This window comes from Scyliorhinus torazame, chromosome 9 (genome assembly GCF_047496885.1).
Source record: "Scyliorhinus torazame isolate Kashiwa2021f chromosome 9, sScyTor2.1, whole genome shotgun sequence".
NCBI lineage: Eukaryota > Metazoa > Chordata > Chondrichthyes > Carcharhiniformes > Scyliorhinidae > Scyliorhinus > Scyliorhinus torazame.
This window is the reverse complement of record NC_092715.1, coordinates 53,957,356-53,971,435: the sequence shown is the minus strand read 5'-3', so window position 1 is coordinate 53,971,435 and position 14,080 is coordinate 53,957,356. Positions and strand designations below refer to the sequence as shown.

Here is a 14,080-nt window from a genome sequence, read left to right as displayed (position 1 = left end):
GCCGCTGACGGCATTCCCGCGCATGCGCAGTGGAGGGAGTCTCTTCTGCCTCCGCCATGGTGGGGACCATGGCGGAGGTGGAAGGGAAAGAGTGCCCCCACGGCACAGGCCCGCCCGCGGATGGGTGGGTCCCGATCGCGGTCCAGGCCAACGTGGGGGCACCCCCCGGGCCAGATCGCCCCGCGCCCCCCCCAGGACCCCGGATCCCGCCCGCGCCGCCTTGTCCCGCCGGTAAGGTAGGTGGTTTAATCTACGCCGGCGGGACAGGCATTTTAGCGGCAGGACTTCGGCCCATCTGGGCCGGAGAATCGCGCGGGGGGGGGGGGGGGGGGGGGCCGCCAACCGGCGCGGCGCGATTCCCGCCCCCGCCAAATCTCCGGTGCCGGAGACTTCGGCAACCAACGGGGGCGGGATTCACGCCAGCCCCCGGTCGGAGAATCTCGCCCCAGATTACGTCTGCCGGAGGGCCCGGGAGCATCGGAAACTGGTTGATGTCCGCCGCAAATCCCATTTCGGGTCTCTCCCGGAATTCACTTGACATAGTGGGATTTGCGCTGGGCACAATAGAGCCGGAGAATCGTTCCCCAAGTGCCAGGAGGAATATTGCGTTTGTGTGCATGAATTGGACTTTGCTTGCCACCCCCAGCACCCCCATTCTCCTCTGCATTCTTGGGTCGGAGTGGGATGAGCCCCAGTCATCGACTTCTTGATCTTGCACCAGCTGCAGCTGACGGACAATTTGGCTCCAGATGATTGCCACACTGTGTTTGTTAATCCTGTAACCAAAGGAGCATTTAATCTGTCTGAAAGGGAGCTTTCATTTTGTCATCTGCAGATGTTTGGAGATCCTATAACGATGGCTTCAGAGGGGCACTAAACGGCGAAACGCACAGCTCGTCGCTGGCAGCCAAAGGTTTCCGTAGTGTCCGACCGAATCTTTCACTTCCGGAGAGGAAAACGCCTCCACAGCAGGTGAATGGAAAGCAGCAGGTTACGTGTGACAGTGCGTCAACAGCTAGAGATGTGTTTTATAAATACTCCAGCAAGAAAGGCTGTTTTCTGACTCATTCAAACATGCAGCTTGCCAGCTCTCTTCCCATTGTCAGGTCGTTGGAATAAAATATGGTTATCAGATTGGCACTTGGTATTTTCCAGGCACTGCTTGAAGCTGGGATACGTGTCATACTGACAGAAGTGCAGGGCCTAGTAATATCTCATTGTAAGCCAACATTGTAAAATGCTAATTGCCTTGTTGCAGAGTTATTAATGCTTATTAATGAACTTGCTCGACAGATATTATATTGTTAAGAACTTGCAGTGCGTCCTGTTCCAGAATTATTGTAACACGTGCTATCAAGATTATAGACACCAGTTTGTCACCATGTTAGTTTCTGCAAATCAAATTAACCTCATGATTTCCTTGAACTTCCCAGTTTGTTTTGCACATTGAAACGCACTAAATCATTCTGCATTGCCTGCATTTCAGAGGTGTTAAAAATACAGGGCATTACCCAAATGGTATTCAATTCTTTTTGGGTTAAAGCTTGCAAGGACTGAAGTCACCAGGATTTTATGAGGTGGTAAAGAGTCAGCTCCACATCTCTTGTTAGTCCAAGGCTTGCTCAGGTACTTACTTTAACACTCTGCATTGGCACTGACTGAATCTTTTAATCTTATCAGCTTGGCTGATTTGTTTTTTCTTTCCAAGTGGGGGAGGACTCAGATCCAGTCACCAGTCGTAAGGTACCTCATTTATGTATCTGAAGAGTTTCCGATAGGAACTATAATACGTTAAATCTCTGGTTTGTGTCTGCTCTCGGGTGTTGTAGTAGTTTTGTTTGAGAAAATATTTTATTTATGGCATTTTCACACATACACACAAAAATCAGAACAACAGAACTCGATGAACAACCACACCCCACTGGCCCCCCTGATGCCAACCCCCCACTACATCCCGCCTTCCCCCTTTTTGACCCCTTTCTCTCCAGCCCTCCTTGCTGACCTCTCAATCCTCCTTAAAGAAATCAATAAACGGGTTCCACCTCCGGGTGAATCCCTCTGCCGACCCCTTCAGAGCAAAATTAACCTTCATCAGCCTGAGGAATTCCACCAGGTCACTCATCCACACCTGAGTCCCGCCACCCGAGCAAAGTCCAGCTCCAGGCCATCAGGGAGGCAAAGGCCGAAACATCGGCCTCTCTCACCTGCTGGACTACTAGGTCTTCCTATACCCCGAATATCGCCACCTCTGGACTCGAAACCACCTCCACATCCAGCACCTTCGACACACGTCTGAGAACCCCTGCCAAAACCCCCTCAGTCTTGGGACATGCCCAGAACATGTGTACGTGGTTCAAGGCCCCACCCGCCTCCACCCTGCACACTGCCCACACCTATCCTCTACCCCCAAAAAGAATCTACTCATCCTCGCCACCGTCACGTGGGCCCCTTGCACCACTTCAAACTGGATGAGGCTTAACCTCGCACATGATGAGGACATGTTCACCTTCCGTATGGCCTCCGCCAGTGTCTCGGCTCCCACCTCCCCTCCCAGCTCCTCCTCCCATTTACGCTTCATATCCCCCACCAGGGCTCCCTCCCACTCCATCAATTCAATATAGATATCTCACACATTCCCCTCCGCTATTTCATCCTTCGACAGCACCTTGACCTGCTACTCCAGGGCGGCTGCCCAGGAAAGGATCCCACCTCTCTCCTTACGAAGTGCCGAACCTGCAGGTACCTAAAAGCCATTCCCCCTGGGCAACACATAATCTTCCTCCAGGTCCTCCAACTTCACATAATTTCCCCCTATAAACAGATCGCCAAAGCACTCAATCCCTGCCTGCCACCACCCCTGAAACCTCGCATCCAGCCCTGCCGGTGCAAACCTATGGGTATTACAGATCGGCGCCCACACCGAGGCACCCTCCAGTCCAGGTTCTGCCTCCACTGCCACCACACCCTGAGGGCCAACACCACCACTGGGTTCACAGAGGTACCTGGCCAGCGAAAATGGTAAAGGCGCCAACAACAAAGCCCTCAAACACTTACCCCTGCACAATGCAGCCTCCATCCATCCCCACACTGACCCTCCCCCACGGCCTATTTCCTTACCATAGCAATGTTCGCCGCCCGATAACAGTTCATCCTGTCCGGAAACACCAGCATCCCCTCCCCGCGCCCCCACTCCAAGAAAGCCCACCGCACCCTTGGCAGGGGTCGTCCCTGCCCACACAAACCTGGCGATCAGCCCATTGACCTTGCTCAAAAACGACTTGGGAACAAAGTTGGGTGGTTTTGAAATACCAACTGGGCAGCACCTTCATTTCCACTGTCTGCACCCACCCTGCCAGCGACATCAGTCGCACTGTGGGTAGCACTGTTGCTTCACAGCTCCAGGGTCCCAGGTATGATTCCTGGCGTGTGTCGCTGTCTGTGTGGAGACTGCACCTTCTCTTTGTGTCTGTGTGGGTTTCCTGTGGGTGCTCCGGTTTCCTGCCACAAGTCCTGAAAGATGCGCTGTTAGGTGAATTGGACATTCTGAATTCTCCCTCTCTGTACCCAAACAGAATGAGTGTGGCGACTAGGGGCTTTTCACAGTAACTTATTTTTAAAAGTCCACCGTTGTCTATCCACCAGCCAATCCAAGTTCAGTCTATGCAACTGTGCCCAACTCCGCTCCACCTGGACACTCAAATACCTGAAACGCGCCCCACTACCCTAAATGGCATCTCACCAGTCTCCTTTCCTGCCCTCTGGCATTAATTGGGAACACCTTGTTCTTTCCCATATTCAATTTGAACAAGAACAACAAACATTAAACATTAACATGGTGCAAAAATAGATATTTCCCCAAACGGCTCTGTCTTCACAGACCATGTGCCGCCGACAGTTTAAATTTCCACAAGAAAGTCGGCGAACGACCGCCACCTCCGGGAGAACCCTAACATTGATCCTCTCAAGGCAAACTTTATTTTCTCGAGGCTGAGGAACCCAGCCATGCCACCACCCCAGGTCTCCACACTCGGGGGTTTCGAGTCCCTCCACATTAAAAGGACCCGTCTCCGGGCTACCAGGGAGGCAAAGGCCAGAACGTCGGCCTCTTTCACTCCCTGAACTCCCGGGTCTTCTGACACCCCAAAGATCGCCACCTATGGACCCGGCACCACCCGCGTACCTAGCACCTTGGACATTGCCTTGGCAAATTCCAGCCAGAACCCTCCTTGCTTCGGGCATGCCCATAACATATGCACATGGTTTGCTGGGCTTCCCGCACATCCCGCACAACTTGCTCATCCTCACCACTGTCATGTGTGCCCGGTGGACCACCTTAAACTGTATTAAACTGAGCCTAGCACATGAGGAGGAGAAATTGACCCTACCTAGGGCTTCCGCCCACAGACCCGGCTCTAACTCTCCTCCTAGCTCCTCCTCCCATTTGCCCTTGCGTTCCTCCACCAGGGTTTCCTCCGCCTCCGACAGCTCCTGGTAGATATCTGACACCTTCCCCTCCCCCACCCAGGTACTGGAAACTACTTTGTCCTGTATCCCCCGTGGCGGCAGGAGCGGAAAGGCCACCACCTGTTTCCTCAGGAAGGCCCGCACTTTAGATACCTAAAGCCATTTCCTGGCGGCAATTTAAATTTGTCCTCCAGCGCCTGCAGGCTGGGAAAGCTCCCCTCTATAAACAGGTCACCCATCCTTTTGATACGCGCCCTCTGCCAGCCCTAGAATCTGCCATCCATCCTACCCGGTAGAATCCTGTGGTTATTACATAACGGGGTCCAGACCGACGCGCCCTCCATCCTCTTGTGTCTCCTCCACTGCCCCCAGATCTTCAGTGCCGCCACCACCACCAGGCCTGTGGAGTAACGGGCCAGTGGGAACGGCCGAGGTGCCGTTACCAGCGCTCCTAAACTGGTGCCTTTGCATGACGCCGCCTCCAACCGCTTCCATGTCGACCCCTCCCCTAATACCCACTTCCTGATCATGGCTATGTTGGCCGGCCCAGTAGTAGTTGCAAAAGTTCAGCAACGCCAGCCCACCCTCCCCCCCCCGACTGCGTTCCAGCAGCACACTCTCCTGGGCCACCTGTATACCCAGGTATCGAAAGCTCTTCTCTACCCTCCTCAGCGGCAGCTCACTCAGTCTCTTCTCCTGCCCTTTAGCCTGGATCACAAACAACTCGCTCTTCCCCACGTTCAGTTTATACCACGAGAAACTGACAAATTCCCTCAAGATCCACATGACCTCCCCCATCCCCTCCAGTGGGTCCGAAATATACAGGAGGAGATCATCCGCGTAGAGTGAGATCCCCCACCCGCCGGACCAACCCCTGCCAGTTCCTTGAAGCTCTCAATGCCATGGCCAGCAGCTCAATGGCTAGAGCAAATAATAACGGGGAGAGGGGACACTTGCCTCGTCCCCCGGTGCAATCTAAAATACTCCGACCTAAGCTGGTTCGTACGCACGCTTGCCACAGGCGCCTGGTACAGCAATCGCACCCATCGGATAAAGCCCTCACCAAACCCAAACCTACCCAGCGCCTCCCACAGGTACTCCCGCTCCACCCGATCAAAAGCTTTCTCTGCATCCATCGTTGCCACAACCTCTGCTTCCTCTCTTTCCGAGGGCATCATAACAATATTTAAAAGCCTCCGCACATTAGTATTAAGTTGCCTGCCCTTAACAAATCCAGTCTGGTCTTCCGCTATCACCCCCGGGACACAATCCGCTATCCTTGTGGCCAAGATCTTAGCCAATATCTTGGCATCCACATTTAGTAACGAGATTGGCCTGTAAGACCCACACTGTCCTTCTCCCGTTTCAGAATGAGTGAGATCGAGGCCTGCGACATTGTAGGGGGGAGGATTCCCTTCTCTTTCGCCTCATTGAAGGTCCTCATCAGCAGTGGGCTCAACACCTCTGAAAATGTTTTAAAGTATTCCACCGGAAAGCCATCCGGCCCCGGAGCTTTGCCCGACTGCATGCCCTTTAGCCCCTTAATAATTTCTTCTATCTCGATCGGTGCCACCAGCCCCTCCACCAGGCCCTCCTCCACCCTCAGGAACCTCAACTGGTCCAGAAATTGCCTCATCCCTTCCGCACCCACCGGGGGTTCCAACTCATATAGTTTGCTGTAGAATTCCTTAAAAACGTCATTCACCCCCTCCGGGTCTAAGACTAAGTTACCCTCCTTATTCTTTACTCCCCCAATCTCTCTGGCCACCTCTCTATTCCTAAGCTGGTGCGCCAGCATCCTACTCGCTTTCTCCCCATACTCATACACCGCCCCCTTAGCCTTCCTCAGCTGTTCTACCAGTTTCCCTGTGGTCAACAATTCAAACTCCGCCTGAAGCTTGTGCTGCTCCCTCAGGAGTCCCGCGTCCGGGACCTTCGCGTACTTCTATCCACCCGCAGTATCTCCTCCACCAATTTCTCCCTCTCCGCCCTTTCCCTCTTTTCTCTATGGGACCGGATCGATATTAGTTCCCCTCTAATAACTGCCTTCAGGGCTTCCCAGACCGTCGCTGCTGATACCTCTCCCGTGTCGTTTGTTTCCAGGTAGTTCTGGGTACTCTTATTTACCCGCCCGCAAACCACCTCATCCGCGAATAACCCCACGTCCAATCTCCGCTGCCCTCTCTCCTCCCTAAGCCGCAAATCCACCCAGTGTGGGGCATGGTCAGAGACTGTAATCGCCAAGTATTCCGCCCCAGTCACCTTCGGCCCAAAAGAAAAAAGTCAATATGGGAATAAACTTTGTGGACGTGGGAGAAAAAGGAAAACTCCTTTACCCTTGACCGTGTAAACCTCCAGGGGTCTACGCCCCCCCATCTACTCCATAAAGCCCTTCAACTCCCTGGCCGCCGCCGGCCTCTTCCCTGTCCTGGATTTTGAGCGGTCCAATTCAGGTTCAATTACTGTATTACAGTCCCCTCCCATTACCAAGTTGTGTGACTCAAGGTCCAGGGTTTTGCCCAACACGCGCCTCATAAAATCCACGTCGTCCCAGTTCGGGGCGTAGACATTCACGAGCACCAGTCGGGCACCCTCCAGCTTCTCACTTACCATTATATACCTACCCCTTTATCAACCACAATTCTCCCAGCCTCAAATCCACTCGCTTACTGATCAAAATTGCTACCCCTCTGGTCTTCGAGTCCAGCCCTGAGTGGAACACCTGACTCATCCAACCCTTCCTTAATCTCATCTGGTCTGTGACCTTTAGATGTGTCTCCTGAAGCACTGCTACGTCTGCCTTTAGTCCCTTTAAATGCGCGAACATGCGTGCTCTCTTCACTGGGCCATTCAGACCTCACGTTCCATGTAATCAGCCTGGGCGGACGACCCCCCCCCTTTTTAGGCCAGCCCCGAGCCTGCGACCCCGCTTCCCTGTGCACCCCCTAAAGCAGCAGTCGCCCCCGACCCCCCTTTTATTCCCTGAAGAAAATTCCTCCCTTGCCCGCAGAGCAGCGATTTCCCCCCCCCCCCCCCCGCCATAGCACCAGAAACCTAATCTTCCAAATCAAACACCAACTCAACACTAACTCACCCTCCCACCACGCTTCCGAGAGTCAGTTGATCCATGCTGACCCCGATAACCCCCGCCCCTGGCGCCGATCAGACTATCGCCTTATTGTTCGGACCCCTCTCCCCACATAGAAAAAAAACTATTTACGAGATCACATTCTCCAGTAGGTAAACATTAGCTCTCCAAAATCCATTAACATAACCATAAAGCCGAACAGACACACTCACTTAGAACAAAACCCAGTCCCCCGAAGGGTAATTCCAACTTCAGGGCACCCCCTCCCCCACCGTATCAACTACCTTCTAAACAAAAGCGCCCTCCAATCATCCCTCTAGCCCACTCTCTCGCCCAAGACTAAACACAATCTTGTTTAAAACAGAACACGATTACAAACCGCCGCCACCTCCCATCTTCGAAGCTTAACTGTCTTTTAACTCGAGTCCAACTTCTTCTTTTTAATAAATGTCCAGACATCATCTGGCGACTCGAAATAATAGTGTCGGTCCTCGTGCGTTACCCACAGTCGCCTGGGTATAACACCCCAAACTTCACCCCATTCTTAGAGAGGGTTGCCTTTGCCCGGTTGAACGCCGCACGTCTCTTGGCCAGCTCTGTTCCCAGGTCCTGATAGATGCGCACCTCACTGTTCTCCCACTTGCTGCTCCGTTCCTTCTTGGCCCACCGCAAGACGCGCTCCTTATCTGAAAAACGGTGAAAACGAACCACCATGGCCCACGGCAGGTCGTTCGCCTTGGGCTTCCTGGCGAGGGCTCTATGCGCTCCGTCCAGCTCCAGGGGTCGAGGGAAAGCCCCCACTCCCATCAATGACTCCAGCGTACCCGACACATATGCTCCCGCATCTGGGCCCTCAATACCTTCAGGAAGGCCAACGATTCTTAAATTCTGCCTCCTGGTCCTGCTCTCCAGCTCCTCCTGCATCTGCTTGTGGCGGTCACCTAGCACCTCCACCTTGTGCTCCAGCACAGTTATCTCGTCCTCTTGGTTGAAGAGTTTTAATTCAATCTCCTGAATCGCTTTCCCCTGGGCCGCCTGAGTCGCGACCATTTGGTCGATCGATACTTTCATCGGGTCAAGCGTATCCCTTTTTAGCTCGGCAAAGCAACTCTTGAAGAATTCCATCTGCTGCTCCTTCGGCCAGTGAGCCGCCGCTCCCTGTTCCTTGCCGTCTGCCATGCTTCGCCGCACTGCCAGCTCCCCTCGCTTCCCTCTGTTGGGACTAATTTGTTTCACACGGCCACTTCTGGTCCAGCTATCCATACATTGGGGGCTAAATCCTCCTTACTATTGCTCACTTCACCGATTTATTTCATGAAGTCCACAAAAATCCGGGAAAAAAGGTCTGAAAGTCCGTTTCAGGCGGGAGCTATCTAATGTGCGGCCTACTTCTCCATGGCCGCCACCGGAAGTCCGCTGTCCACATTCATTAATGATAACGGGCGGTGCGACCCACATTGCTCCTGGTCCCTGTCCCTCATCAAAATTAGGGAGATGGAAGCCTGCGACAAATTAAGGAAGAGTTTCCCCCCTCTCCCTCACTTCATTACACGCCCTCACCAACAGTGGCCCCAGGTCCACCCCAAACCTTTTATGGAACTCTACCGGGAACCCGTACGGTCCAGGCGCCTTCCCCGCTTGCATCACCCCCATAACATCCTCCACCTTCCTCAGCCCAATTGGGGCCCCCTGCCCCTTAACCAGCCCCATCTCTACTTTGGGGAAACTTCAACCCATCCAGGCGACACCGCCTCCCGTCCTCCCTGGCCCTCTCCTCCTGCTCCGTCTTCTCCCTCTGCGCCCGAAGTGATACAAACTCCCCCCTGACTACAGCCTTGAGTGCAGCTGTGACCTCCCCCGTGACATTCAGCTCTAAATTGTCCTCAATGGCAACCCGTACCCGCTCACGTACCTCCTCACCAGTCAGCAACCCCACATCCAGCCTCTACTGCGGGCGCTGACCCCCTCCGTCAACCACTCCGCCATCTTTTCCTGTGGCACACCACGAAGACTCTCCTGCTCCTGCTGCTCTTTCTTTCTTTCACCACTCCTTGTCTGCGGATCCATCCACCAGCCACACCAGAGGGGTATAACCTTTCCCAGGCACACCTGTAACTTTTTCCCTCAAATACTGCACACCTCAGGCAGGAAAAGACCGAAACAAACCCGCCTTTCGCAGGAGCCACGAAATGTGTGACCTCTCACTCCATAGCCGCCACCCGAAGTCCGGGTGTGGTGATAGTTGACGCGCTGAAACAAAGCTCAATTGCCTGGGGTTGGGGAGCGAGGGAAACAGTCCAGGCGCCTGATTTGAGTAACTATATAGCGACTCTCGCTGGACGCGTGGGCAGGATTGGGTTCGTCAGCGACACTGCTCACTGTGGTTAAATATATGGCCGGAAAATTCCTTCAGAGTTCCCCAAGAATAATGAATAATTGAGTGAGGTACCCAAAGGGTTCTGGCACCCATACTGCCGTGTTCCACCGAAGAACTTAGCAACTTCAGATGAGCAGAGAAGAGATGATATTGAAAAAGGGAACAAATATTAGACTGGAAATTCCAATAGGTAGCAGATGCTCTTTTTAAAAAAAAATATTTTTATTCCCCTCCTTTTTCACATTTTCTCCCAAATTTACACCCACCAACAATAAACAATAATCAGCAACAAATATGTCAATCCCCATAACAATAACAACGATCCCATCCTCCCACCAACCCCCAAACATTAGCCCGCATGTTTACATAACCAAATGACAAAAAGGAATCAGGTATTACCCATAGTCACCCTTAATACACAGAGCCCCCCCCCCCCCCCCCACTCCCCCCAACCCTCCCACCTATCCCCCCCCAACTGATGTTCGATGTTATCCAGTTCTTGAAAGTGCATAATGAATAAGCCCATGACTTGTAGAACTCCTCCGTCCTTCCCCTCAGTTCAAACTTAACCTTCTCAAGGGTCAAGTATTCCAACAGGTCCCCCCGCCACGCCAGGGCACTGGGTGGAGAGGCTGCTCTCCATCCCAACAGGATCCGCCTTCGGGCGATCAACGAGGCGAAGGCTACGATATCTGCCTCCGCACCCATTTCCAATCCTGGCTGGTCTGACACTCTGAATATGGCCTCCCGGGCCCAGTTTAGCAGATGCTCTTTTAGTGACTATTAGTCTTGTCTCATTGTTCTGTTTGAAGAGAAAATTGTAATAATATCTACACACAAGACTGAAAAAGGTTGTATGAAAATCCCAAAGTTAAGCGAAGGAAAAATCTTGAGACCAGACATGTTGATGAGCAGTAACATTTGTATCCATTTCAAATAACCTGATGTATTTCAGTTAAAGCTACATTCAATAATCGTGTTACGTTACAGTGGCATTGTCTTAGTGCTATCACCGCTGTTAAAGATAAACTGAAGAGTTTCCACCAGGTAAAAACAGTATGATAGCAAAGTGTATGCTATAGACCCTGTTGATATACTTTGTCATATATGTGCAGTGATTAAGAATAGTCTCACAACTTCACTTTGTATAAATACTTAGTGTAGCTGAGCTGAAGGAATGAGGGGGTGGATAGCATTTTCTGCAGATGGCCTTTTAATTTGTTGTAAGATGCAAACTGCCTGTGATAGTTTATAAATGCTCAGTAAGTGTAATTAAACAGTTTTTTTCAGATTGTTCAACCCCAATATTGACGTTCTAAAGATAATTTGGTGTATATGTTAATTAGTCACATTAAATGTGCCCTTTAAGTATTAGCTCAAATGTTTTAATTAAAATGAATTTGCCTTGCTGATGTTTTCCATTTTTGTTTTTCTTTCTTCTTGTATGGTTTCTGTCTTTCCTGCTGTGCGGTTATCTTCGACAGGTTCCTTCACCACCACCCAGAAAGGAAAGTTTTAATTGGTGTTCACTAACAGATCCTGGCAGCCACCCGATACCACTTAGTTCAACCCAGGATCTGACACGTGGCAATTGGCCATCACCCCCAACACCTAGCCTGCAACTAACCTCCAGTGTTGCCCGTTTGATTAATAAGGAAGAGTACACACACAGCTCATCGCATTTGCTTCAACACTCCAGCACAATTTCCCCATCGGCACAGCAGCCACCAACTGCCCAGAGCCTAATTTGCAAAGTAGCCGATAGTAGAGCTGTTGACCCTTCACTTCAGACAAGCCATGGGCACCCCCAAGACCGTAAAGTCACTGCCATCAAGCTAACCTTGTCGGAGATTGCTAATTTCTACCGTGCGAGACAACCATCCAAGTCTGACACTGTTGCGAAACCCTCACTCCATTCACTTTTACCCGGAGATAGGACAGAGCCTGAGAGACACACAGCCTCTCTTTCCATTCAGATAGCTCCAGGAAGTCTGCATGCAACAGAACCTGGGCTCGACACACAAGGATGCCCACCTGTATCTGCTGCAAACAGTGGACGGCGTCTACACAAGGACATGTTACAAGTGCTTAATACTCCATCCTGTGCACGCTCCTCAGGGCATCATCTGGTATATAATACTTTCTTTTTTATTGGCAGCAATTTTCAATGTAGTTAACATTTTATTCCCACTTGCAGAGGTCTTCAAAGTTAACAAGTTGGCTTCCATCACATTTTACAACTTAACTGTTGGGAAAAGTCCAATCAATGGCTTAAATTATTTTTTAAAGCAGCATTATCATAGTTGTGCATTTGCAATTCGACCTTCTTGCACTGGCAGCTCAAAGCACCTCCAAATCCAGGGGCAGTCGCAGAGTTTAAAGTGTTTCTGGTGTGTTTCGAGGCAAGTGACAATGGGTCATAAGCTCTGCATGGTTTCAAAATGGGGAAGGTTTGAGTTTTGAGAAATGTCTTGTTGCTTACAGGGGCACGTTTCAGTTTTGCTGGTATGTGACCTGCATTCCACCAGTCAATTTACAGAGCTGATCCCATTAGGATAATGAGCATGTAGGTTGCCTATGGAGAATAAGGCCCAGGAAGAAACACCATTTTAAAATGGGGAAAAGTAGAGATTGATAGAAACCCTCACTCTCTTGTCACTTCTGTGTGGGCGAGCCTATGGTCAAATCTCTTCATTACAAGTGATGGTTCCCCCTCCCGCGACATCGAAACTTCAAACTAGGGGAAAAGTGAATATCTCTAATCTGATGTCTTGTTTGCATTGATGCAGTTGGATCATTAATCAGTGTGTCTCCTGCCTTGTACCTGCTTGGCCATGCCTGGGACAGGACTAAACTGCTAACTTGCACATGTGTTGCTGCTCTCTTCTGCTGAGACCTAACCTCTTCTTCCCACAAATGGGCCCAAGGCAAATTTATGTTCTGGTCCACTGTCACTACTCCCACCCCACCTCTACTTCAAACTATCATTCAACCTGAAAGCTTGAAGCAAAAAAGCTGCTGATAGCAGTCCATTGTATAAACTGCCCATTGGAGACCCAGCTGAGATGGGTTTGTGTCTGAAATGTCCTCCACAAGAGCTATTTCATTTGAACATACCTCATTACTGCAGATTTTCAATGACTGGAATCAGTGGCTGCTATAAGAAAATCAATGGAGTCAATCACATTGAGAGCACAAGAACCCATCTTGTTCCACGTTGAATGCGTTGTGGATTTAAAAAAATTCACTTTTACAGGATGTGTGCGTCGCTGACTAGACCTAAATTTATTGCCCGTCCCTAGTTGCCCGTCAGAAGGTGGTGGTGAGCTGTCTTCTTGAACCGCTACTGCCCCAGGGACACGCACAGTGCTAATAGGGAGGGAGTTCCAGGGTTTTGACCCAGTGACAGTGAAGGAACGGTGATCTATTTCCAAGTCAGGATGGTGAGTGACTTGAAATGAAATGTAATGAAAATCGCTTATTGTCACAAGTAGGCTTCAAATGAAGTTGCTGTGAAAAGCCCCTAGTCGCCACATTCCGGCGCCTGTTCGTGGAGGCTGGTACGGGAATTGAACTGTGCTGCTGGCCTGCCTTGGTCTGCTTTAAAAGCCAGCTCTTTAGCCCTGACTTGGAGGGGAACCGCCAGGTGGTGGTCTTCCTATGTATCTGCTGCTCTTGTCCTTCTAGATGGTAGTGGGTTTGCGTTTGGAAGGTGATGCCTAAGGAACCTTGGTGAGTTACTGCAGTGCATCTTGTAGATGGTACACATGGCTGCCACTGTTTATGGTGGTGGAGGGTTTGAATGTTTGTGGAAGGGGGAGCAATCAAGCGGGCTGCTTTGTCCTGGATGGTGTTAAGCTTCTTGATTGTTGTTGGAGCTGCACCCATCCAGGCAAGTGGAAAGTATTCCATTACACGCCTTGTGCCTTGTAGATGGTGCACAGGGTTTGAAGGGTCAGGAGATAAGTTACTCTCTGCAGGATTTCTAGCTTTTCACCTGCCCTGGTAGCCACAGTATAAATATTGGTAGTCCAGTTCAGTTTCTGATCAACGGTAACCCCCAAGATATTGATAGTGGCGGATTCAGCGATGGTAATGTCATTGAATGTCAAGGTACGATGGTTAGATCCTCTCTTGTAGGAGATGGTCAT

The 14,080-nt window shown here is 51.1% G+C and overlaps 1 protein-coding gene across 25 annotated transcripts in view; it reads left to right on the top strand.

The window, feature by feature from the left end:
• LOC140429207 (sorbin and SH3 domain-containing protein 2-like) overlaps positions 1-14,080 on the top strand; it is a 1,121,994-nt gene that overhangs the window by 788,491 nt on the left and 319,423 nt on the right. For 23 of the 25 annotated variants that reach the window (XM_072515915.1, XM_072515921.1, XM_072515920.1 and 20 more), the window contains 2 exons: positions 836-972; positions 11,414-12,058. In XM_072515915.1, coding sequence (XP_072372016.1) covers positions 836-972; positions 11,414-12,058 — 782 coding nt within the window. The remainder of the gene's footprint in view (positions 1-835; positions 973-11,413; positions 12,059-14,080) is intronic. The other 2 variants (XM_072515912.1, XM_072515917.1) reach the window with 1 other exon arrangement.